Here is a 26,609-nt window from a genome sequence, read left to right as displayed (position 1 = left end):
GAAAGCAGCATGGAAAGCACTCACTGAAGATCGAAAATTGTTAGTTACGATCATTCAGGAAAGATTTATGCAGAATTATGAGAAATACTATCGTATTATCTTTACACTTCAATCTCCTGAAGTGCTAAACATGAAATTTCCTTTTTCATCTTGCAGCACACAAAAACAGGGACTTCTTTTGCTCCTCTTCCTCTTTAAAACTGAAAGCACATTGATTTTTCTTCCTTAGTGCACTTCAGCCTCACTCAAATCTACACTGAAAATTCACCAGGATTTTACTTACTCATTTTGACCTTCATATATTTTCACATCCGTAATATTTAAAAAGTTGCTATTGATTATTCTCAATAGCTGTTATTATGCTGCATTGTAAAAATATCCGTCCGCTTTCCTAACAAGGGCGATACAGTGGTTCCTTATGGATGTGGTTTTGCCTCTTCCGAGGTATTTTATGCCACACAAAGAGCCCAATTTACTGTACCTTCAAATGAAATATTATTTCTTGTGGTTAAATAAGATCAACACTATCTGATATTTTCCTATCATCTTTGCATTAACCTTAAGTAGGGCACATTAGATAAAATATGAAAAGTGTTACACTATACAAAATTGTTTACAGGAGAAACAGTATCTCGCTAATGGTCCTCTCTGGAACAAATAGAAAACTCTGATGAGGGAGTACCTAATTGTGTGAACACTATCTGAAGTTCTTAAGTGTTTTGTTTTTTTTTTTTTTTTTTTGGTTTTTCTCCGGTACTGGGAACCAAACTCACGACCTTGCGCTTGCCAAGCAGGCGCTTTTGCCGCTGAGCTAAATCCCCAGCCCCGTTCTTAAGTGTTTTGTTCAAAACACTCTAGTTACTTCACTTTATTAGAATCTTATTTTAAATTCAGTTCAACTATCATTTCCTGGCTGCATACTATGTACCAGGCACTGCCCTAAGTATATAGGTACACAAAGATGAGTTGATATGAGAGTCCAGTATTTGAGAAGCTTGTAGTCCCCAGTATGTATTAGCTACCTGAGTTCAGGCAAGTTGTTCTCTTTATGCCTTAGTTTTCTCATCTGTCAAGAAGGGAATTAATAACAGTACCTAATTTCTGTGAGGGTAAAATGAATTTCATAGATGTAAATGCTTAGGCCAGTGTGTGGATCATGGCAATTGCTTAATGACTGGCTGTTATCACCAGTCATCATCATCGTAACCACCATTGTCATCTAGTTCAATGGTTCTCACAATATGGCCTTTGGAGTACCAGTTTTATGGAATGTCGTTGATTAGATGAAAGGTTTCCATGATTAAGTATTTGGGAAAATTTCTCAGCGTTCATAACTTGCTAATGGCATCATGTAATTTTTGTAAAGTCAGCAACAGATGCAATATTTTCTAAACAATGAGTAGCTTAGAGGTAGCATTTTGCAGTGTAAACTTTTAGAAGCAGTGACTTATAACTCTATTCTGTCTACGTGGATGTACTTAAGCTACTTGCAACCATAATTTCTACAGGCAGACATTTTAAGAGTTGAGGTACTGCAGCTGTGTGTATTAGAAAACATGGTATCAAACAGTTGCAAAACTTGTAACTTTAGTTCACCTTAGTTTACCTTTCTGTAAAATGGGAACAGTGTATTACTTAAGAGGATAGCTAAAATGAGTACATAAAATAATGTGTGGAAAGTGTCTGGCTGATAGTATACACATTCCTTAAGAGGCGACTCTTCTAGATGTCTAAGCAATGCATGCAATGTCCCTTCTCTTCAAGTGGCTCTATCTCCTCTGCATACCAGAATATGAGGCAGGGCAGAACTAGATACACCCTTAGAAGAGTTGCACAGTTATCTTTTGCATCCATCCTGGAGAAGACATGTTCTTTGAGCTGTAAGGGGATTTAAAGTATATCCCTTTCTCCTACTGTATTAATTAGATCTCAGCCAGATCACAAAAACATCTTGAAGGAATCACTTCATTCTTCCTTAACCCAGAGAGGGCCTTCATCTCATAAACAACTGATAAATTTCTATCCCAGAGGTTGGCAAACCTCTTTGTGTAAAGACAAGCTACTCGGTAGCCTCTGAGGACTTGGGTCTATTCCAGCTACTCAGCTCTGCCATTATACCGTAAGGTAAGCACAGGCCCTACATATATGAATGAATGTGGCTCTGATCTAATGAGACTTTATTTCAAAAATCAGGTGGTGGGCTGGACCTGTGGATCTTGGTTTGCCAGCTTGGTTCTAGGCGCTCTAGGCTGCTTATTATATCCCACTGTTGATGGGTGGGGAAGCTGCAACCAAGGTAACATCAGCACAGTCCACACTAGGGCTGCTCCCTTCAGATGAAAGAATTTTACATGACAGGTGGTGGGGAAAGCTAGAGCTGCTGGGAAATCCAATCCTATCAGTGATCTGCTTGGTGATTTTCCCTAATGAGACCAAGTGACACCAGCCACTGGCAGCACCTGCCTGTTCTTCCTCGTTCTCCTGAACATGCCCCCTTTGGGAACCATCACAGGCCTCCTCAGGGCCCCAGCTCACACAGAGCCAATCTCTCTGGGTTGTCACTGGCCCTCTCTCTCCAGCATTGATCAAAGTAAGCTATTATCTATTATTTGTCCTCTCCTATGAGATCTGAGAACTTCATGACTGACTGGAGAAGAATCCTGTGTCTCAGTCTTAGCTCGGCTATGTGACTTCACCCACCTGATCCATGTGATCTGCAAAGGGAGGGTGTTATGTTAAATTATCTCTAAGCCTCTCACCAGCTTTTAATAGCCTATAAACTTCTTGAGAATAATGTCTAAGGTTTATTAGTAAGACAACAATAATAGCTATAGTTACTCATGGTTTATTGTGGATTTAGTATGGTACAGTAGCATTTCCATGGATCATAAAGTCAGGTTTGGAGAAATGAAATAACCCATCTAGGATTACGGAACTTGTCAGTAGGAAAGTCAGAACCTGAACTCAGCTGTTCACCCTGATCCTAAAGCCTGTGTTCTGAACTGCTCTGCAATGCTTTCTAGTGTTGTTTCTTACCATCTGTAACCTTGGCAGAGAGTACAACGCTAGATGAGTGGTGAGGGACAATCTCAAGGGTAACTGAAAGTGCCAAGGCTACTTGAGGGAAACTTACCATTTTATGGATGCTGGGTGGCTCCCTCTAAAAGAATTCAACTGACATTCAGAAATAGTGTCAGCATTTCAGTGAAGACACAGCCTACTCCAATTAAAGTCATGTTAAAAGCAAGTTGTTTAGAGTGAAAAGTGCAAACTAAAGTGACTCAGTGGTGAACACTGTCTTGAAATACAAGTGTCCATGGCCACTGAATTACCTCTGGCTTAATTGACTTAATCAGTCTGTTTGTGAAACTAAATCTAACTCCTTTATCATACGTTCGAAGGAATGATTACATGGGCCCTGCATTGTTAGTGAGTATGTGGCTTCTCATAATAAGAAGTTTTCCATTGCTACTCAATCCCCATGTGGAACAGAACATTTTGATGCCCCATATTTTCGTACTTCTTTCTTTTCCCCACCGTCATTGCTCTTCCATTCTTCATTGTCTGAGGCATAAAAATCTCCATGAAAGGTGAAAACAGTCTCCTTTGAAGCCAATAATACATAGAGACAGGTGTAAGGCAATTTAAGTATTTCCTGTGTGGGATTTAAAAAGATTCCAAGTGTATGATAGTTGTTGGTGAAAGGAAGAGAGTGTCACTGTCTGTGGTTGTTCAGTTAATGCAATACATTGATTAAGCTAAAAAGATCACAATAATGATATGCCTTTCTTTGATATTCTATTTAAAGCTAAAACCAAAAAAATTAAATTTCATTTGCCAAATAGAGCCAAAGCCTTGTCTTTGGTCATCGGTGTGGTGCTTATTTCTTGCATAAACCACTCTACTACACTGTTTATGATTTCTAAACAGTTATCTAAATGTAGCAGTAACTTGAGAACAGCAATCAGGCGGGCCTTTAAGTAGGTTTTGTACTCCTTCAGCAAATAGTCCGTGCTGCTCTGACCAGAGCTCTGAACTTGGTATTGTTGTTTTGTCTTGTTTTTTTGTGAGACGGGGTCTTGGATATGGTTCAGGCTAGCCTTGAACTCACTATGTATCCCAGGCAGGCCTCGAATTTACAGTGATTCTCCTGCCTCAGCCAAGTCCCGAGTGGTGAGATTACAGGAATGCACCACCACGGCCAGCCTAGCTCTCTGTACTTGTGACACGAGGCAAGCAGCCATATACTGGATAAAAGATGTCATTTTTGGATTCTGACATTTATAAGTATTAGGAAGACAACTTGCCCCCAACCAATTGTGCACATTATTTTAATAGCTGTACAGTGTATTCTTGAAATCTGTTTTTCCCTGGATGACGAGACCACAGTTGAATCATTCAGGAAATTATTGAAGGGAACAAAAAGTGTTGCGAACAGACAAAAAGAAAACCTTTTAGTGTGAAACATCCTGGGTGCAGAAAAGTGGCTGAGTGGGAGTTTCTCAAAATTGTGTTGAGTGGGAAAGTTTTGTGTGTTTTGAATCTTTTCCATGTTTCAAGAATCCCTGAGCAGTTATGCATTCTAGTGATGTAGACTTTTATTTTAAAATAATTTGACTATATTTTAGTTGGTAGATGTGTGTATGTGTCTTTTTGTCTCTCCCTCTGATTTCAGATTAACTTGTCAAAATGGCCTCTGATTTTCCAATCAAAAAATACATCTCTTTCTGAACTTTTTCTGTAAAGACGCTATAAATCTCAAAGTGTCATATCCTACTTCATTCTGAAAGGACTAAGGCTGTGAGAATAGGAAAGAGCAGAAAGGAATACTGAAAATTGGAGCCCTATAGAATTTCCTCTGCCTGTGTCATGGGCGAATGGCATGGAAGAGGCTATAGATTCTGGCAGGAGCTGCTGGAGACCTTTGAAAACTAAAGATAGAATCAACGTGGGGGCCGTCGGAAACAAATACACAATGTTCAGAAAACTCACAGTGGGCTCAGAAAAGGAGAGGCGGAGTGGGGGCATAAATGGAGGGGGAGATAGGTAAACGATGGCAGGGGAAAGCAAAGTTCAATAGGAATTGTCAGTACCCAGGGGTTGGCAGCTATCAGAATCCAACCCAAGGGGGAAAGAAGATGTCCTTCCATTGTAAGACACACAGAAGTGGCTGTGGAGGGAATATTGTTTCCAAAATCCTCCTGGCTTAAAGCCTGGAAGCCAAGCAAGGAGAACAATACAAATAATTAACGGAGAGGTGGAATTAACTTACAGGGAATTCTTTCTACTTTTCTTCACCTGGTGAGATCAAGTGTAGTATTAATTTCACATCAGATAGGTCTTGTATCAGGGAACTGTATCCTGTTCTGGCAAAAGATGATCTAGTAGAGTTTTTCCATTCCCAACTTGGAGGATGTAACAAATTATGTATAGCTTGGGAAAGCGATGCATTGGGTCTGCTGCACTAGGGATATTTTTGAAAGTATCTAAAATGAGTAAACTTCAAGGAGGGAAAAGAAATACAAAAATTTGCTTTACAAAAGAAATGTTTAAAAAAGCAACAGCCAGTTTCCTTTCAATTTGCACAGAATTTATATTTATTTGGTGGTACTGGGGGCTGACTCTTGAGCCTTGTGCATGCTGGGCAAGTGCTTTGCCTACTGAGCTATCTCCACAGCCCACACACAGCGTCTCTATAGAGGAGGAAGCCCAATCTTACATTGACTCTAGGTCTTTAATATTGTTTGTTCCGTGTTTATCTTTTCATGAAACATACCTTATGTTCCAAACAGATTTTGAACAGCAAGTGTCACACCCAAGTTTCAGGTGCAAAAATGGAGTGATTGAATATGTATTTTGTTTGTATTCAAATAGAACAAATCAGTGAAAAAAGCAAAACTATGAACCAATTCTCTGGCTGATGGAATAAAAATGGAGATCTGTAGCTCTTCATTTTCCTATCAAATTCAAGATAATTTTCTTATGGCTATAATCTAGTCTATAATGTGTGACTCAAATATCCCTGCCCTTCGGTTATATTAATGAAGCATCACTGATCACCTTGTTGTGAGTGAATGCATGCTACAGTTGACAAAGCACTCCTCTGCCTGTCTCTTATTGGTGCGCATTAATGATTAGGACATAGGGCATATTTTCAGGCTGCTTTTGTTCCTGTCAATATTTACTGTCATAAAGCCCCATTTAGCTTCCGGATTGCTTGAGTGATGCGTTAAAGAAGAAAAAGTGTCAAGGCAGTGAGTTAATGGACCATTTTTCCATGTGGCTTTTCTTTGGCACCTATTCTAGAGGTAGCCATCTTGCACTCCCCTTTCCAAAAGCCAATCTCCAAATATAAGTCTGTAATTTTAGAGCTGATTAGAGCTAACTTTGGCCAAATGAAATAGACTCTTTAGAGACCAGTTTGGTAGAGTGGAAAGGCCTGACTCTAAAGTTTGACAGCTTCAATGTGGAATCCTGGCCTGTACTATTTGTGTGACCTTGAGAAAAGTATTGAACCTCTTTGTGGTTCGGTTTCATCAGTAAAACAGAGAAGACAATACTAACCTCAGAAGACTTGTAAGGATAACAGTATTTGAACAGGCCATCTCCACCTACTAAGCATTTTAGATGTCCTTTCAATAATTTATTTGAAGGAAAGATTTTATTTTATTTTTTGAGACAGGGCCTCACTATGTAGCCTAGGCTGACCTCAAACACGCAGTGATCCTCCTGCCTCAGGCTCTTGAGTGCTGGGATTACAGGCATGTGCAACCATGTCTGGCAGAAGGAAAGATTTTATAGTTGTGAGGTTTGTAAACCACTTATGTAGCCTAATATTCACACTACAAATGGGGATAATGGGGTGCAGAACAGTTGTCACTATTTCAAGAACAGAGAATCCATAGCAACTCCTAGCACTGGGCTCTTTTTATTACCATAAAATACCCATGACCCATAGAGAGGCTATATGAATTTGAAAAATTAATCTCCAAACAGGAAAGGTAGTTGTTTTATAGCATGTGTTTTACCCTATTATTGTGCTGACCTTTACATGCTCCCTAACTGAAAACTGCAACCTACAATAGAGCATGCATACTTGATTAAATGGCTTGTGTTAACCTGAACACACCATTGTGTAGATACCCCCTGTAGATGCCTCATAAATGGATTGGATGCAAGTGATCAAACTTTTTGTGGATTAACCTTTCCCCAAACAGTGCTTATATTTACTTTCACCCTCTTTCATTCAAACTGTAATGATGGAAATAGCCCATTGGTCTGACATAGACCATCTTCTCTGAGTCTTATTTACCTTATTTTGACCTTATTTCAGGCCCTTACATTTTGTTCAATCTAAAAAGTGCTAATTGTAGAAATGCTTTATTTTATTTTGGTTTGGTTGTTTTGTTCTGCTGGGGATCAAACTCAAGGCCTCATCTATGCTAAGTGGGTGCTTTACCACTGAGCTATATTCCCAGCTAATTACATCGTTTTATGTCTTGCTAAGTGTATCAGTCGGGGTTTGACTGGAGAAACAGATATAACGCAGGATGTGCAAATTATAAGAAATTACAAGGTTGGCTTACGATGGTCAGCCAGAGAGTTGTATGGGGAAGTGTGCAGAGGGTATCTGCCCATTGAAGACCAAAGGAATCAGTCCAGGGTCTGGAGTTCACTGCAGAGTTCCGTGCAAGTCCATACCAGGAGGCCGATGAGTCTGCGACAGAAGGCTGAAGGATCCAAGGCGGAAGCCGAAGAGTCTGCACTAGAAGCCAGGAGACTAAGTCCAAGCTGAAGGTGAAGACTGGAGCTCCTCCAAAAGGAATGGAAGTTCCTCTGTCCTTCTTCATTTCCCTTTATATTATCTAGGTGATGATCCACCCTAGAGTGGCTCCTGTACACCCTACGGTGGCTCCTCTACACCCTAGGGTGGCTCCTCTATACCCTACGGTGTAGAATTGCTGAGCCAATTACTGAGCCAAGGTTAGTTATGCTTCTTAACTTCTCAAGTTGACATAGTCAATCAACCACTACGCTAAGAAATAAAGCAAACATGACAATTAAAATTATAAGGTATAGCTAGATGCAGTGGTGCTTGCTTATACTCCCAGATACTTGGGAGGCTGATGCAGGAGGATCTCTTGAGCCCAAGAGTTTGAGGCCAGCCTGGGCAACACAGTATGACTCAGCCTGAAAAACTGTATAAGATACCATTGATTGTGAAACACATTCTAATTAATAAAAGAAGTGCATGCTGCAATTCATGAAGTAAAGACCATATTTGTTACTGTAAAAAACCTATCTTTCCCCCGCCTTATGTCTTAATGGTACATAGCGGTCAAAAATACATTGTGGCTTATTGGCCCTACCTCACTCTTGTTATCAGCCACAGACACTTTGGATCTGTTTCCTTCCTGTGGGACCCACACTATTCTAGTAAGGAGGGAAGTTTTAAAGCCCCTGGTTGGGAAGTCACTTGCTGTCCTCATGGAAGCAGGACACAGACCTGTCATGCTGCATGAACACTGACCCTGGATACTTCGTGTGTCATGGTTTAATTGTTCCCATGGCAACAGAGCTTGTACCAGGTGATTCTAAATGGACCTTATCATACTTCCTAATAACTTGATTTGGTGTAGTATCAAAATCAATCAACCTGCATCAGAGGTTAACAAAATATTTTGCTCCTTTTGCTCAGGCAACACTTACCTTTATAACATCAAAGTAAAATTTTAACTTTTCAAACCCACATATCCAGTCACGCATAAGGCAACACTTTATCTTCAGTGGAAAAATGGTTTCTTTAAAAAGTGATTCATGCATGTTTTATATGAGTGAAAATGCAGGTTGAAGATATTTTTGGTCTTCATTAAGTATTTTCACCTTTTCCTATCTGACAAAACATAGGCAAAATTCAAATTTGTACCTTTTCCTCCCAAGTTCAAATTATTATGTCAACATATACTAACATAATGTAGAGCATTTCATGTATACTAGAAGGTTTTTCATGTTTACTGTGGGTGGAGATTAGTATGTCACTTTAATAAAGAACCAGAACTGATGAGTTGTAACACAAAGGAAACTTGACTTTCCAGCTCTTTACTCTTTCCTGGCTCACACAGGCATATATTGGGGAGAAGGTAGAAGACTGTCACTTGCAGAGACTTAAGGCAATGCTGGAAGAGTGGCGGGTGTTATAGAAAGGAGGCGGCTTAGGGGGGATGACTCTTCCTCCTCCTGTGCCATGGTGAATCTCAAGGAATTGCAAGGAGCGCTAAGGTGTGGGATGACTTCTGTGGAAGCTCTTTCCTGCTTTGCAATCATTATGTGTTCTTTCCCTAGCCCTAAGAGGAAAGAAAATAACGTGCACCACATGAGGGCATCAGCCAGAATAAGCTGTCTTTAAATTCTTCCACCCAATAAGGAATTGTAAAATCACCACACAGACCTAAGGATGAATACCAGAAATCTATAATAAATGGAAGTCACATTTTCCTTTGCATAATTTTTTGTGCTGTCATTACAAGCAATTTTCCTGAGATAAAAGCTTTGAAGACGTATTTTTCAGACATTTTTCCTCACAATGATTGCTGTCTCAGAGTGTCCTTGCAATTTCTTACTTTTCTTGAGCTAAATTTATGCTGTTTTCTCTCTTAGGCAAATATCAATATTCCAATGGGAGCCTTTCGGCCCGGGGCTGGGCAACCCCCAAGAAGAAAAGAATGTACTCCTGAAACAGAGGAGGTGAGGACAGCTCAGCTAGCAGAGCACAGTGAGGTCTGTCTGCTCCAAAATCCTCACTAAAGGAGAGTAGCAGCAAGGCGGACCTGTTCTCTAGGATGAGGGAGGGGCAAATAGTTGGGTGTCAGGAATTGGACATATAGTATGGGGATATCTGTAGTTGTCATATTCCGTCATCCAGGAAAATCTCTGTCTCCCTTCAGCCAAAGTTAAGTGCCTGGCACAAGTACTTGAAGATACTGAGCTTAACTTCCAGTTGTTCATTGATTTTGTGTATGGTGGGAAGGACTCAGTCTCTCAGATGCTTTTGTCCTAGTGATAGTCAACAGATCGGCCAGTAGTTTCCTCATGTAAACTCAGAAAGAGTCCTCCTCTTTACCCTGATGCGAAGAGGAGAATGTGGCTCAATGGGAAAGGATGAATCTGTAGCTATCTGGTAAGGCCTGTGAACCTGGCCGTCTTTGGCTCACCTGTGGCCTCGCGAGAGACCTTTGATAACAGAACTGGAGTGCACCCTCTGTGCACTCGTCCCACCAGACATGGGAATGTGCCTGGCACAGGGGCCTGACAGCCAAATCCTGATAAGCGGGACTGGTCTTCACCTAAGACAAGCAGTTGCTTGCTTGAAGCGATTTGGAGGGTATTGACAAGCCTCCACTAAGCCTCCCAAATCGTCCTTGTGACTGAAATACCATCCTTCAGCCACACACAGTGCGCTGAGATTTTCTGGTAAATAGTCCCCCTTTCACCTGGGCTCTTTAAAAAATGCAAACTTATGATTTCATTCTGGTTCAGCCATTTCTTAGCAGGGTGGCCTTGGGCGTGCGTCTTGGCTCCCCTGGGCCTGGGTCTCTTCTACCGTGAAAAGGGGCAAAGTTAACAGGGTTACTGTGAGGATCAAATCAGTTAGTACCTGTAGCTTAGAACCGCGAGCAGTGTGCTTGCTGTTACTGTTAAGGCTCCAGTGTTTGAGCGTGAGTGAGCACATCAGGCCATATTGCCCCACGTTGGAGGGTTTGGAGCAAAACTCAGCAGGGCATCTGGTAGTAAAGAACAAGATGAAAGCGAGATACTGGAAAATGCTTCAGCATTTTGCTAGGTTTTGCAAATACTCTGTGACTCCCCTCCCCTCCCGCCCCAGCAAGCATTTCTCTTCTCAACACCTATTCCTGAAACTGAGAACGCTGCTATGGTACAGGGTGTTGCTCACACTTTCTTTATCCAAAGAATGTCCTTCATGTTCCTTCTCAATTCAAACATCTATTTACAAAACAAAAAGAATATATTTAATTAGTCAAATAGGGCCATCTGGAACCCTTTTGTTCATGCCTTAATTTATTGTAATGCTCATAATAACAAATTTATAGAAGAAATGGCGTCTGATTTCCATTATATTTTTAAAAGATGACAGGAGATTCAGTTTAAAAATGCACCACCATAACTCTCCTCTCTGAGTCAATTATCCTAACAGTGAATTTTTAAATATATCCCCTTACAATTTTCCATTATTGCCACCTTACCAAATCAGGTGCAAAAAGTCTTACCTTGATACATAAAGAGCACAGTACACTGGGATTTTAATGACCTGAAATGAAGATAATAGTATTAAATACCATGATTGTTAATCTGCATGTGTTCACATAAATCATTGCACACAGACACAGAAGTACATATAGACATTGGGTTTATGTGGTACGTGTGCCAATACAGCACATTTTGATGTTACAAAGATAGTGTGTGTGACTTACCCAGGAACCTGACAGAAGGGACTGGAAGCATTTTTCTCCTTCATACTTCTTTATTAAGATCTACCCACCTAACAACCGTGGGAACACTTATAAGTGAGGAAACTTTTTCATTTCACTGCTACACATATTTAAAAAAAGCAACACTTTGTAATTGAGTTAAAAATTCCTTCTCAAAGCCCAGCGTGGGACATTTTGGAATACCTGGTCCTCCAAGTGGATGTTTAATGAACAGTTCTAATTACGGCTTTCATAGCCACATTTATAAATGGTGAGTGTGTGTGCATGGCAAAAGCAGCCAATTCTGTGGCTCTGAATATTGACCCCTGGGAACAGTATCTTCCAGACAGTCCCGGCAGGTATAGTCTACACTGAATCACTTTATCACTCCATGTGGGTGACAAGTTAGCTATTTCATCGCCACTGTAACAGATTTAGAGAAAATGACTACAGGAGAAACCATTAGCCCTTAGTAGAAGAACTGTGCCTGGATATATTGTGTGTCTACTCATCCCCTCCAACACACAATTTAAAAGATTTCTATAAAGGACATGTCTACCAAATAATGTGCCAGAGGTTGGGGAAGCTTGAACATGTTCTTTCTTTAGGTTCCACCCAATTTTGGAATTAGACACAGGAGCCTTGGGGCCTGTGTTAGTTTGGGTTCTCCAAGAAGCAAATCCAAAGTTGGGTTTAGATGTACATAACATTTATTTGGGGAAACACTTGTAAGGAAACATGGGTGGGAGCTGCAGGAGGCTGGGAGTGCCATCAGGCTGTGATGCAGGGGGATGCAAGAGGTTCAGGGTTGTCAGCGGAAGCAGCTCAGACTTCTGTGCTGCTCTCAGACCAATTCTCCAGCCCAAGTCGCTCCTCACGTCTCAAGTCTCACTGGATGAGCCTGCCTTGCGATTCCTGTTGGACTCAGTCATTGGTTACCAGCAGCTATGGGAAACGTGACCTCAGTGTAGTGATGGTTGGATTTCACGGCAAAGCAGCTGGGGCCTTCATTCAATTACTCTCCCTGCAGTAATCTGATCCGAGGCCTGTTGTCAGGGCTGCCATGGTGATCAAATGTGCCTCTGACACCTTCTTCCCAGGGCCACAGTGAATAGGAGGAATGGACTAGCAGTCAGCTTGCTTCTGTAGTAATGAGTTCAAGCCACACACAGCAATTCATTATTGTTTTATAGTCTCTGTTCTTTATGTGTTTAGTGTATGTACATAGAGGTGTGGATTTGTGATTGTACATTCTCAAGATTAATCACTTAAGCAATAATGTGTAGTCAGGCATTGAAGGAGCCACAAAAAAAGATGGGGTGTGGATCTTCCCATAAAACTGCAAAAAAAAAATATAACAGCAGTGATAGAAAATTGAAAATATTTTCCAAAGCAGGAGGGGAAAGCTGTGTCTCTTTTGTTGTTCCTACTGTCCAGCCCATATTTAAAGATATTTTCCTTATACTTTTCGGTTTGTTCTTCCTTCCTAAATATACCATGGGACCAAAGGCAGGCAGTCACTGCATCCCAAGCAATATATTGAAAATCTCCTCGACTAAGCCATTGTTTTAGAGCCAGCCATGCACTAAAGTTCTACAGATTTGTGCTGTCAGGCAGTTTGATCACATGATACCAAATTAAATTTAGAAATCCAGATCTTCTAACTGGAGGTAGTTTTTATTGGTTACCAGATGTTGAACAACACTCTAGAGTTTTCTAAGTCACATGGACGTTACTTGTTTTCTTGCAATTTTATTTTACCAGACTTTAGATCCTATTGTAATTCTGAGGCTGTCTCAGTAACACAAGAGAAAATCACTCTTTTAGAACTAGACTCTAGCATTCTAATTTGAATTTTTTCTGGTTTATATTTATGAGCTTAGAGATCAAATGTCCTTTTTTGTGAGTTTAATTTCTTCTCCTTTTGCTTCAGGGAGCTCCTCCCACCTCAGATGAGGAGAAGAAGCCAATTCCAGGGGCAAAGAAACTTCCAGGACCTGCAGTCAACCTTTCGGAGATTCAGAATATTAAAAGTGAACTGAAATATGTCCCCAAAGCTGAACAGTAGTTGGAAAAAATAGGTGAGTGAGAAGCTAGTTTCTATACTTCAAAAAGACCACAAGACATTGTTTGAGAAAGCCTTGCACAGAATGAGTTTGGAATTCCAGAAGCATTTATTAAGTATCAAGGGCCTTTGCTTTAACCAGTATTTCTGGTACAGTTTTCTGGTAAATTGAAGCTTTTGGGCTTATTCCATAACTGATATCATCCTCATTCTGATCAGCTTTGTTCATTGGGGGGGATAAGCTTGGGAGAGGAAAGATGCTGGGGAAAAAGGTTTGAAGAGCTTTTGCCTGTTGGGGCCAAGGAGCCCCTCCCTCATTGTATGCTTCTGTTTCCCTGCTCAAACACCACAAAGAGCAATGAAAGGTTTCTTTAGCTGGAGGATCAATGGAACAAGGAGCTGAACAGGTTTAGTGTGAAGGGGCAGAGACCCAGGAATTCAGGCCTTGAAAAACAATTAACCCAGGTATATGTATGGCATGCTGGGAGGACCTCCTAATAATGCTGGTGCGTATGGTAAGGGTAGGTTCAAAACTGCGTTCTGCCCCTGAGGAGTTGCTCCACACAGGGTTTGGGACCCTATTATCATTGCAATTGATCTATTCAATTATGGGCTCCTGGTGAGGGCTCAGCCCATCCTCTATCTCCAAAATGGGTTTCTGTTAACTCATGTAGAAATTCTGCCAACAGGATGAGTGTGGAATTGACCCAGATCATGAGTTTTTCTCCTATGAGACCTTGGGAATAAACCTACCCTTTATCCAACATTAGGAAACCCCACCATGCACACTCCACCATATTATCTAAGTGGACGTGTGGAGGAGGAGACTCTACACTGGGAACACAAAACAGGTTTTTATCTGGTTGATTGTTCATGCATTTGTCCATTCACCCATTTATTCAAGCAATATTTATTATCTCTGCTGAACACTAGAAACATTAATCACTTATACCATACGCCAGGCAGCAGTATAGCAACTGCTTCTTATAAGCTTTGGGACACCCAACTATCACCTTCATTCTTGAGATGATTTTTCAGAGACTTTTTTTTTAATCTATCATGCATCCTAAAAAGGGGGTATGATTTCAAACTTAGTGCTGTCGCCTACTTGTTACACTTCCTCCCACCGCACCTTACGGATGAATTACACACTCTCTGCTCATGTTGGAGTGAAATCTTCTGAGAATGTAGATGGCAAAGGAAAATATTTAGGCAGATAGGACCCTGTTGTGTCTTCTCCTGTTAACAGAATGAAGAACACGATATCCTGTGTGACAGTGAAGTGCCTTATGGCCATGTTATTTGTGTCATGCTCTATGGACTTACCAGGACATTGCCAAGTTAGTTCCACAGAAAAGATTTCTTTAGAGTGTAGAGAAAGGAGCCATTTTGAGTTACAGTACAGTATCCAGTGTTTTTACCACAGTTCCAAAAAAGAAAAAAAAGGAGTAAGAAAAAGACACAATATATTGCATGAACACATCTCTGGAACCAGGACAGGGACTAAGATCTGACATGTGGCTGTATCCACTTCTTGTTGTTGTTGTTGTTTTTATTATTATTTTGGTATTGGGAATCAAACTCAGGACCTTGCACTTGCCAGGCAGGCACTGTGCCGCTGAGCTATATCCCCGGCCCTGCACAGTTATTATTTATGAGAGAATAGAATAAACTGATGATTGGTGCTCCATCCTAATTCTGTTGCCAGACTGAAAGGAAATATTCCGTACATTTGGGATGAAGCTGCTGAACTCCATCGTGAAAAATCCCAGGGAAGGGATGATTAACTTTTTGTAATATTTATCATCACCCAACCAAGGCCATTTAGTTAGACACATGAATTTTTAATGCAAACTTTAAAGAATTCTACTTTTATGAAATCCATGTTGACCTAAATTTAACCCCAGTTCCAGTTTCAGAAGAATCTGGTTTTGAAGACTCAAAGGAATGCTGCTTTAAAATGAGCTCAGAGAGGATCTTACAGTGTTCCTTGGCAGCAGGTTTGATTCAGTATCCTCGAATGTTTAGTTACAGGGAACAAGGAACAAAACCAACTCCATAAAATATTGAAAAAGTACCAGACTACCCAGGATGTATTTTTGTTACTTCATTTTCTCAGAGAAGACTTTAATGATTCTTCTCTCTTGAACAAATTCTAATGTGAAGCCACTCACAGAGGCCTATTTATCTTTATTCTTACAGGAATGTGAAAATGTGAGTTGTCAGAGTAATTGACCTGAATTCCAAATGAGTACAGTTATTGTTTTAAGCCAAGGAATGAACTTTAGCTTGTGTAGGAGAGGTGTTAAGCAAGGTTGCTTTACAAGCATCTGTTCTCTTGCAACGTTGAAATTTTGAGACTTCCATGGTCATGGTCTGTGGCCACAGAGGGAGAGCAGTTTTTAACATCGATTGATTTAGTGAGCTCATTAGCAACAAATACATTGCAGCAGTCACCACTTAGTCACTCACTGGTTGCATTGATTTCTTCTTCTTGGGCCACCATTTTGTTGTCACTTACCCTCACCCTGTGTTGTCTGTCTGATCAGACAGATCACTAGTTTGAAGATTGCGTGGCTAAGTACACTTACGTCTATAATTGTCAAACAATGAAAATCACGAGACCAAGGCTCAAAGTCTACATTGCACCTATCACAATGCTTCAGCTGTGAGACAGAGCAGTATCTCCTTCCAGGCAAGATCAGTGTGTTTTTTACGTGGGATTTTAGATACATCCCACAAACTGTCTCCTGGCTGGAGTTGTTCATGGAATTTAATTAAAAACATTACACCACAAGAATCAGAATGAACACTGACTAGTCCATCAGGGATCAGGAATCATGACTTATGGAAAAGAATGCAGGGCCTGGTTCAGTCAAGAACCAGGCCACACAACAAAAAGACAGCACATACCATGTCAAAACCAAGAGACATGGAAATTTCCCAAATGAGGATACAACTCCAGCTGGAAATGGCATGGGTATGGAAGGCAAGGTGTTCAGCCACATAACTCTTGAGATTGATCTGGCTACCATGTAGCATGGCGAGGCGGTGACTTAAGAAAATCCAAGAGCCAGAGGTAGACCCATCAGCTAGGTCTGAAAACCAGGTGCCCTCTAACCCCCTGATGCCTGATTGTTTGTGGCATTATTAGGACTCTCATAGGCCCAACACCAGAAACAACTGTCAACTTGTTTGCTTATAGCTGCAGCAGATGCCACATCATAGACACAGGTCTGGGGAACATGTGGAACTTCTCAGGGCTGGTGTCCAACCAGACTCTGTGTCCAGTTTTGCTGCCACTCAGCCATCAGATCAGACCACCTGTGCTTAGTAAAGAACCCTTATAAAAATTCTCATACTTTGGGCATACTCTTCTTTTTGTACTAAGATATATAGACACTAAATGTGGTCCCTTCTCTAAGGATACCTATGACTTGATAGAAAGATAAAAAAATTCCAAAGGTACATAACGTAAGATTAGATTGCAGTTCTGTGTTTCTGACCTGCTAAGTAGGCCATAGAGATGTAGTCAGTGTTATTACTTACAAGAGGAGGAACTCATGTTGATTGGAATCAGGAACAATTTCAAGGCAGTAGGAAGAAAATAGTTTGAATAGAACCACAGGGATTAGCCTCTGGATATATGGAACCTTTGAGACATCATCAATGGGGCAGCCTGGCGAAACCAAACAGTTTCTCTAGGGCAGTACTTCATAACTTTGGGGGTAGAGCAACCTGTCTATACTGTCTCTTCTCTTTTTCCAGGGGTAAAAGAGCTCAGTGATAAAAAAGAATTGGAAAGAAATAAAATAAATATTAAATGGGTAACAATACAGCAATGACAAGAAAAAGAAACAAAGGTAAAGTCTAAGAATAACTGGACAATTACACCAGTGGACACCAATATAGCAGCAACTGAAAGCCCTAGGACTGATGTGGCTCCAGAAAGAAATGCTCATTCTGAAGTTGCAGGAGTTCTATCCTCAGAGCTGGATGTTGGAGCATGACCATGCATTGTGTGGCAGGCAGACCTCTCATGACAGTAGTATATGTCCATAGTAAACTAGGGTCTCAGAGAAATGCAAAACACTTCTGTGGCTTGTCATTTTTAACACGTAATAATTGTACGCACTTATGGGGCACACTGTGGTAGTTTGACACATGCATACAATGTGGAATGATCAAAGCGGGGTAATTTAGCGTTTTTTCTCCGTAAACTTCTGTCATTTCATTTTGTGGTGAAGCTTCAGATTCCTAGTTCTTTATAAAATATATAATGAATTGCCCTGAACTATAATTATTGTGCTGTACTCTAGAACACCAAATTTATTACGCTCATGAAACCGTACTGTGACACCTGTTATCCAACCTCTCTCTCTTCCCCATCCCATCAGAGTCTCTGGTGATTACTATTATACTCTATTTCTATGAAAACAGCTTTTTCAAATTTCACATATTAGTTGAGATAATGAAATAATAGTCTCTCTGTGCCTGGTTTATCTCACTTAACATTAAATCCTCTAGCTCCATCCACATTGCCCCAAATCACATGATTTCATTCTTTATGGTTGAATAATATTCCATTGTATATTTATGCCACATTTTCTTTAGCCATTCAAACATCAACAGATACGTTGGTTATTCCAAAAAAACAAAACTGGAGTGATTCTTAGTAATTCACTTAGTAGCTTTTGGTTATATATAAAAGTGAAAGCCCATGGAATGAATCCCCATTTTGCATTAATAACTGAGGAAGTAACTTGCATTTTTGCCATCAGCAATTCTTTCGAGGTCAACCAGTGAACCTTGGACCATAATTTGAGATACATTGCTATAGGGAAATAAATGAGAGTAAATTGGAATGATATGTAACTCCCTTGTACTCAGACATGCCTCCGTAATCTCATTTTAGTCTGTATCCTATATTCCACATTGGCTAGCCAGCCTTAATTCTGGATTTGGTAGATGTGAAAAGAATTATTATCATGCTCTGCTTGGGAATGGGTGACTTTGTCTTAATGTGCTTGGGCTGCTATAACAAAACAATATAGGTTAGGTAGCTGAACAACAGACATTTGTTTCCCGTGGTTCTGGAGGCTGAAAGTCCAAAATGAGGGTGCCAGCATGGTCGGGTTCTGGTGAGGGCCCTTTTCCTAGTTTGTGGACAGCTGTCTTCTGGATCCTCACATGGCAGAAATAGGATTCTCTGATAGCTCTTCCTCTTCCTTTTTTGTCCATGGGAGCCCTGACCTCATGACCTCATCAAAACGTAATTACTTCCCAAATGTTCCATCTCTTAATACCATCACATTAGGAGTTAAGGCTATAACACATGGGGTAGCACAAACATTGTGTCTGTCTATAACAGATCTCTTCTTCCAACACTGGGCCCTGCCCTTCTAGCAGTTTCTATTTATGCTTTCACAACACTTAAGACATTTTAACACATTGGTTTTCTTGTCTGTATCTTCTTGATATCATGGCACCTTAAAGACTACATTGTATCTGATACATATTAGGCACATATTGCATATCTGTAAGATGTTGCTGGCACCCTGACCACAGCAACTGTGGTGTCTTCCTAGAAGTATATATGTTTGAAGTCCTTGTATTCTTAGGGAAATTACTATTTAAAAGCAAGACTATCTTCTCTTGCAAGATCTGCAGGTAACATTCTTAGTGTAACCAGTATAGTTTAGACATTTGACTTCACCTCATTGATTATAATTTTATGTTTCCCCGTGAAACTGAAAAATTAGGAAAAATGTCAAATTTGGTTCATATTCCCTAAAGAGAAGGAATGCATGTAGCACCAGAAGAAAATTTAATTTTCAAAAATTCCATGACTTTATTTTTCAAATAACATTTATGTCCAAATAAGACATTTTCCAACCAATCATCCAGAGAGATGTCATCTTCGATAGAGGAGAACAGAAGGCACTCATTACTCTTAAATGTTAAGTATTATACATCACTGTCATTCTTACTGATTCCAGGGCTAATTTTGAGAGTGTTGGCAGGAGGGCAGATTGATGTACCCAGATACTTGATAAGAAGTTCAGTTAGTGTTGAACAGAGGACCACCAAAGTACATGAAGCAAAAAAACTGACAGCCTAACCATAATAACCATAATAAGTGAGGATTTTACCATCCTATCAGTCATGGTAAGAACAACCACACAAAAAACCAAAAAGGAAATAGAAGATTTGAACACTAGAAACCAAAAGACACATAGAGAACCCTCTACCCAAAAGACCTAACAGACACATATGGAACATTCTACCCAACAGCAGAGTACATGTTCTTCTCAAGTACACACAGAACATTGTCCAGGACAGACCGTATGTTGGACCATTAAACAAATCTCAATAAATTTACAAGGAATTGAATCATGCAAAGTCTGTTCTCTGATCACAGTGGAATGAAGAATGAAGTTAGAAATCAGTAACAAGGAAGTTTTGGAAATCCACAACTTATGGAACTTAAACAATACAGTCCTAAGTAAGTAATGACTCAATAAAAAATATCACACGGGGAATTAGAAAATACTTTGAGACTAATGAAAAGAAGAATGCGACATGCTGAAATTTATGGGATGCACTAAAAGTGGTGCCTAGAGTGTCTAGTCATAAATGCATATATTACAAAAGAACTTCTCAAATCAATAACCAACCAAATCAATATTAGCAACTTCACATTTGAGAAACGTGAATTTTATCACCTTATGGTAAATTTTCCAATTGCATTTATTTTTGGATGAAAATAGCATCCCTTTGAAATGGTAAGGCCGGGGCTGGGGATTTAGCTCAGCGGCAAAAGCATCTGCCTGGCAAGCGCAAGGTCGTGAGTTCGGTTCCCGGTACCAGAGAAAAAAAAAAAAAAAAAAAAAAAAAAAAAGAAATGGTAAGGCCATTTGTCACTGGTAAGATATATTTGTACAAACAGTATAACAATATAACAACAACTAGGAAAAATAATTGCTCAGCAGATCATCATTTTAGCATAATACTCACCTTGATATCACTTCCCTTTACTGTTTTTTTTTGAAACAGGGTCTCACTATGTAGTTTAGGCTGGCCTTGAACTCACAGCAACCCTCCTGCCTCAGCCTCCTGAGCACTGGGATTACAGGCACGTGCCACCATGCCTGGTTCCCTTTAGTCTTTTCCTCTGTGTTCATGTGCTAACTTGATGATTTGGGGTCATAAATGAGAATTGGTTTCATGTTGTAGAACCTTTGCAACTTTGAGATCTGTATGTTTACTTTCTCATTTCATAAAAGCAGAAAATGGCATGTTCCTCATTGAATAGTTGTGAAGGACTTGATAGATGCCTCGACAGAAAGTGTATGTACGTGCAACACCTGAGATGGATAATAACCCAGTGAATGGGACCTGACTCTCCTTCCACTCTTTTTCTGCCCTGGCCTTGTTCAGACCACATACACATTCTGTATCTTGCTTTTTCCACTCTACACTTCATCACAGGAAGATGTTTTTCATGTTGCTTTTCAGCCTTCAGAATTGAGATGATTTGTTTCTCATAGTCTTTGAGTTATCATGATTTCATAACCTTTCCCTCTGCCGGAAGACAGAGGACTGATTTATTGATTTGCATAGAACTAAACTTGAAAACAAAAGCAAAAAGCTGCTCCCAAACGTCTTCTCTGTGGTTTGCTGGAATTTTTTTTTGTCCTCAATTTTGACATGTTTCCTGCTTTGACCCAATTACACAAGCTCTACTGAAGCTCTATTCACTTTCTCCAAAGGATGTAGTTTCCACTGAGATCTTTCACTCTCTAGTGAAGTCACATTTCTCTTGATTTGTGGTAATCTTTTTTTTGTGCTTCTCGCTTTGTTAGGAGAAAGACGAGTTCTGCAATGGCTCTGAACTGCATCAAGGTTTAATCCATTTGTTTTCTTCCCTGGCAAAGCTATTGTTCTAGGCCCTGATTACAGCCTGTTTGGGTGTAAAGGACTCTTGAGGGTGATTGCAAGGAAGCTTTGAGTTGATTGGACCTATTGCTTTAAAGATCTCTCCACTACAAATGTGCACAGAAGCTACCTGGATGACTTCTATTAACAGAGAGCCCTGGAGGGCATGGGTATGAATTCTCAGAAGGGAGTTGGTATTGATGAAAGCTTTTAGGAGTAGACTTGAGGCTAGAGAAGCCCATGTCTTCCAGCAGTTTGGTGGAAGGCAGAGGTGACTCAGGACTGCAGTCTGCATATCTCTATATGCTGGCATGTTAATTTCCTTGGGCCAAAGGACAGGACCAGTACATGCTCTCTCCCAGTGTAATGAAATGTATTTCTCTACTCGGTGGTTCTCAACCCAGGCTTTAGGGATGGAGTTGGCCCCTCATGGGACACTTGATAATGCCTGGAGATAGTTTTGGTTTTTACAGCTGGGATGAGGGGTGGGTTCTTACTGTCACTTAGTTTGGGAGAGGCCAAGGAGACTGTTAGACACCCCACAATGCCCAGACAGCCCCTACAACAAAGAATGATATTGTCCCTACTGCCTGTAGTTCTGGGAATGTTATTTATCTGCTTGAAAGGCTAATGGCAGGTCTGACTTGTTACAAACTTTCCTTTCCAAGTAATCAATGCTGTATATTTTACAGAAATTAAGATCTTAATAAAAAAGAACATAGTAATTGGTTGTCCAATATTTATACTCTCTCTTCACCTCATGTGTGCTAGGCCAATGCTCCACCACTGAGGTATAACCCTCGCCGCCCTTTTCTGAGACAGGGACTCACTAAGTTGCTCAGGATAGCCTTGAACTGGCTATCCTGCTTTAATCTCCCAAAGACCTGGGATTACTAGCATATACCACAATATCAGCTAGAAATAAGGCACCCTTAAATGAAATTCTTTTATCAATTGGCAAATTGAACACATCTATTATATATAGTATATATAGAATATTCCTGAGTTATGGTATTAGGCCTCAAGCCCAACTACTTTTTATAGGATATGATTTCATCTCAAATGTATCAGAAAGCAGTAATTTATCTCAGCAGCTGGCCAATCTTTTAAACTATTACTGTTAAGCATTATTAATCAGCAGCAATATCAGCACCACCACTTGTACTGTCTTACATTCTCGTGACATACCTCATTCTGCACGCTGTGCTTCACACATCTTATTTCACTTACTCCTTGTGTTCTCTGAGGTGGGTAGATACTCTGAGGGCCAGTTTGTTACTGGGAAATGAAGGCAGAGAAAGTTTATGTAACTCAAGTCACCCAACTTGTACATCCCGGAGCTGAGGGGTATACCAGCATCTGTCATACTCCGCAGCCAGTCCTTTTAATCACTGTTACCTGTTCCATGCACTTAGAATATCCTTTTAGTACACAGTCTTTGCTGATGTTTTTCTGTGTTGGGTCAGAGTAAAGCCAGGAAAGGTTAAAATGACTGCAGAAACTGCCACTTCCACAGCTCTCACATGCTGGCTTACTTGTTTCTTTGTTTTATTATCCATTCATTCGGTCATTCATTCATTCAATGTTATTAAGCATAAAAGATCTACCAGGAGCTGAAAGTACTAGGTATTGAGGGTTCTAATAGGAATCAGACCGAGCATCTGCACTGCTTTCCAGCTGAATGGGCACAATATTGCGTGGAAGCACAAAGAATTTGCTCTTTTTAAAGATCTTGAAAGAAAGAAGGGTTAATGCCCGTTAATATGAAAGAAAAGCATGAAAGTGAGACTAAGAGCATGGTAAAGGAAGAGAAGAAAAAGAAGGGAGTGGGAAAGGGCCAGAACAGCACTTGCTCCAGCCGTGCTGCAGATGCGTGGGCTGTGCCCAGCATGACACAACTGCAGCGAGGTTCCAGGCTCCTGCAGAGCCTGCCTGTCCTCCCAGATGAGGGAGGGCTTGTCAGGCGTGTCTGTATCATTTATGGTGCAGCCGTCTCCGAGCCATGAAGCCTTTTCTCTCATTCCCTCTCATGCTGTGTGCAGCCCACGCAGAAAACTGGGGAAGTGAATTCCGGGCTGTCTAATCAGGCTTGGCTGCATCATGACAATGCTGCTCGTTTTAACTCCCCGCACATGCTGTGCCATTTGAGAAGAAGGAATCATGAGGAGCAAATCAAGACTTGCAAATTTAACTTGTACGCCCTTGCCACCACTCCCTGCCCATGAACTCATCATCCCACACCCTCTGGTTTAGGGCTTCATGCAGACGGTGAGGTGGTGCCTGGTTTAATCCCAGGCAGGGCTGGTCAGCTGGCTTTTACTGAGGGAAATTTCTACAAAGCACTCGACAGATTGGAGTCTCTTTCATCCAGGCAGGTGGCACAAAAGCTGCTCAGAACAATTCGTCTTGCCTGCTGGAAAAACAGCAGAAAACAAGCGCGCCCTATTGCTGGAAAGGCGCTGGATGCCTTTTGGAGGAAGGACAGTAGCACCTCCTTCCACCTCAGAAGACCTGCCCTGACACGGAGCAGCCGCAACTGAGTCCTTAACGAGTAATACACATTTTCCTGCCTATCTCTTGCCTGAGTCCTAATTTTGGATACAAGTGGTAGGAATCATGGCTGCCCTTTAGTTTCAGGGACAACAATTAGTTTCTAAAAATTTACCCCCAAAAGATTATTACGTCCTGAGTGTTCAAAATTTCATTTACTCAGATTCAGTGTTCATTTCCTAATCATTTTGCACGTGGGCCGGTTGGAACTTACGCTGGCTGAAATGACCTTTTTCTTCATAATGGACATTAGCAGTGTGAACTGGATTTGAACGGGATAGATTAAAGTAATGGGTTAAGTCTACCCATTTATTAAGTGAACATGTGTGCATTCACCCTGCCTGGTGTGATTACATTAGAAGCAAGTGATTCAGGACAATTTTCTTCAGGGAATTCACAGACCAGCCGGGTAGGGATGTGAGAAGGGTATTAGCACATAACGACTGCAGCAAGAATGGAGGAGATAGGACAGATCATAGCCTTTAATGAAGGTGATGGATGAAGATTTCAGACAGGATGACAGAGAGTAGGCACTGTATTCTACTAAAAGAAATGCCGAAGAGATGTTGCTCAGGCATAGGTTCATACCCTGGCTATGCTATTCCCTTGGTCTGTGATTTTTGCTTTATCATTCTGCCTTGGTTTCTTCACCTGAAAAATGAGAAAAATACGTACCTCAAAGGGAAGGAAGATCCTGGTGCCCAATGTGAAGGACATTCAGCGATATGTGAAGATGTCGTGATTGTCACACTTGACATGGGTGCCACTAGGGTCTCTGGGGTTGAAGCCAGGGATGGTGCTAAAACCCTACGAAGCACAGGACAGTCCCACAGCAATTGTCAACAGTGCCAAGCTTGAGAAGCACCGAATTGCACGTTGGGTAGAAAGTTCTCAGCATAGTGGTCGCTATTGCTATTATCAACTACTGAAGGTTGCCATCGGAAATAACTTCAAGTCCCTCAGCAATAGAAACTGAGTCCCAGGAGCACCTGAATCAAGGTCAGTGCCAGCCTCAAAGCCAAGTCTCCTGTTCCTCAGTTTTGTGCCCCCTTTTCCTAGCGAGGGCAAACAGCTTCCGTCGTGATTATTGTCCGTGTTTTGTTGGTGCGGGCCATGGAGAAAGGCTTGGAGCGTGATTTCTGCAGGACAGAGCGAGGCAGAGTCAGCTGTGGCTGTGTGAAGTGATGAGGTCAGGCTTCCTGCTACAGATCTGTCCACCTTACGGGAGGGCGCTGGACACCGGACATGCTGGAAAGAGATGGACACAGCTGCTTTCTACTTCCAGCCGTGTCACGTGATAATTCTGTGACCCCGGGCTGTTTCCTGACTACTGTGAAGCAAATCTATAAATAGGAATACTAATGCCAGTCTTGAGAAGAGACCATAAAGGCAGTGAAGAGACTCAGACGGGGCACTTGGGATGAGCTGGCATCCGGAAAGTGTTCATTCCCGTTGCTGTCCCTACATCTGCTCATACCTTCTGCCCTCTGCCCTCTGCCCCTTGCTTCCAAGGCCAGAAATTGGTTGATTTTTAAATGCTATACTCTCAAAAAGCACAGCTCTGCATATTTCCCTAGGGAATATGAAGAATGCATACTGAAAATTAAAATCCATCAATTATCTGTGACTATTATGAGCTTAGTGAAGCACTTTTCCAGCATTTGGAGAAGCTGTTTCTCAGTCACCACCTCCACTGAATCCCTCCAGCTTGCGCCAGTTGGTGAGATTTCCAACCTGCAGGTGTCCCCTTTCTCCTGGAGGAGGCAGTGCAGTTCCAGTTTTCAAACCCTGTAGCAGCTCTGGTTTTCGAAGCCTTGTCTTAAGACAGCAGAACTACAAGCATTTCACTTGAGCACTTTCATTTTATTTCACTCCAGCACTCCAAGGGATTTGCTTCCTCTACCTCCAACTTTTAAGGAGCAAATTCATCTGGTTTCTGATTTTTCTCTGAAGAGAATCAGTTTAAGAAATACTTGTAGAATCAAGCGCCTTTCCTCTTCTCAAGGAAAAGTCAAACAATGGATTTTATACACCATTTCCCTGAGCATTTTAGATGGGTTTGATAGCCAGAAAGAGGCGTCTCATCTTTCTAGCAATCTTTTGTGCATAGACTATTTACTATTGGATTCTGGTCCAGAAAATAAAATAGAGCCATAACAGTCTAAACATCCAGAAATGACCTGTGTGTCTTCTCTGTGACATCCTTTTCTGCCTTGTGCCACATTTACATCGAATTTCTAACTATTATTACACCACAGGAGTGTTTTCTCCTTCTTTCTGAGATTAGTTAATTTAATAAATTAATAATTGATGTCTATTTTGCAATAAGCGTGAAACAGGTAGGCAGTTACTAATATGGATGCCAGATCACATGACAGCCTAGAGACTTTGTGAAATGGCTGCCTAAAATGGCATCGCAAGCCAAGAACGAGGAAATAGAGGTTTATTTGGCGTGTTATAGGAATAAAACCTCACCAAAATAACAGCTTTTAGCTAGGGGTAAGTTAGCAGTGACACTGCAGCACCTTTGCACTGAATTCTAAATTCCTTCCATGTCCTTTCTCTCCTTT

At 41.0% G+C, this 26,609-nt stretch overlaps 1 protein-coding gene and 1 long non-coding RNA gene across 6 annotated transcripts in view; one reads left to right on the top strand and one right to left on the bottom strand.

Moving 5' to 3' along the window:
- The window catches only part of Smpx (small muscle protein, X-linked), a 141,441-nt gene that overhangs the window by 97,566 nt on the left and 17,266 nt on the right, over positions 1-26,609 (top strand). For 3 of the 4 annotated variants that reach the window (XM_005407820.2, XM_005407822.2, XM_005407823.2), the window contains 2 exons: positions 9,658-9,744; positions 13,420-13,567. In XM_005407820.2, the coding sequence (XP_005407877.1) occupies positions 9,658-9,744; positions 13,420-13,554 (222 nt within the window). In that variant the 3' untranslated portion in view covers positions 13,555-13,567. Of the gene's footprint in view, positions 1-9,657; positions 9,745-13,419; positions 13,568-17,319; positions 20,379-26,609 lie in introns of those variants that run through there. The other variant, XM_013506295.1, reaches the window with a different exon arrangement.
- Positions 8,261-26,606, bottom strand: LOC102009741. 2 transcript variants are annotated; one of them, XR_264399.1, is made up of 6 exons: positions 24,715-26,606; positions 22,678-22,767; positions 11,286-11,326; positions 10,952-11,001; positions 10,655-10,781; positions 8,261-9,344 (listed from the first exon to the last, which is right to left on the bottom strand). It is a non-coding gene; the product is annotated as an uncharacterized LOC102009741 (long non-coding RNA). The 2 variants fall into 2 exon arrangements; XR_001231659.1 differs by having other exon boundaries at positions 22,678-26,606.

This window comes from Chinchilla lanigera, unplaced genomic scaffold (assembly GCF_000276665.1).
Source record: "Chinchilla lanigera isolate Chin_1 unplaced genomic scaffold, ChiLan1.0 scaffold00108, whole genome shotgun sequence".
NCBI lineage: Eukaryota > Metazoa > Chordata > Mammalia > Rodentia > Chinchillidae > Chinchilla > Chinchilla lanigera.
The sequence above is the reverse complement of the archived record's forward strand: the minus strand, read 5'-3'. Positions and strand labels throughout refer to the sequence as shown.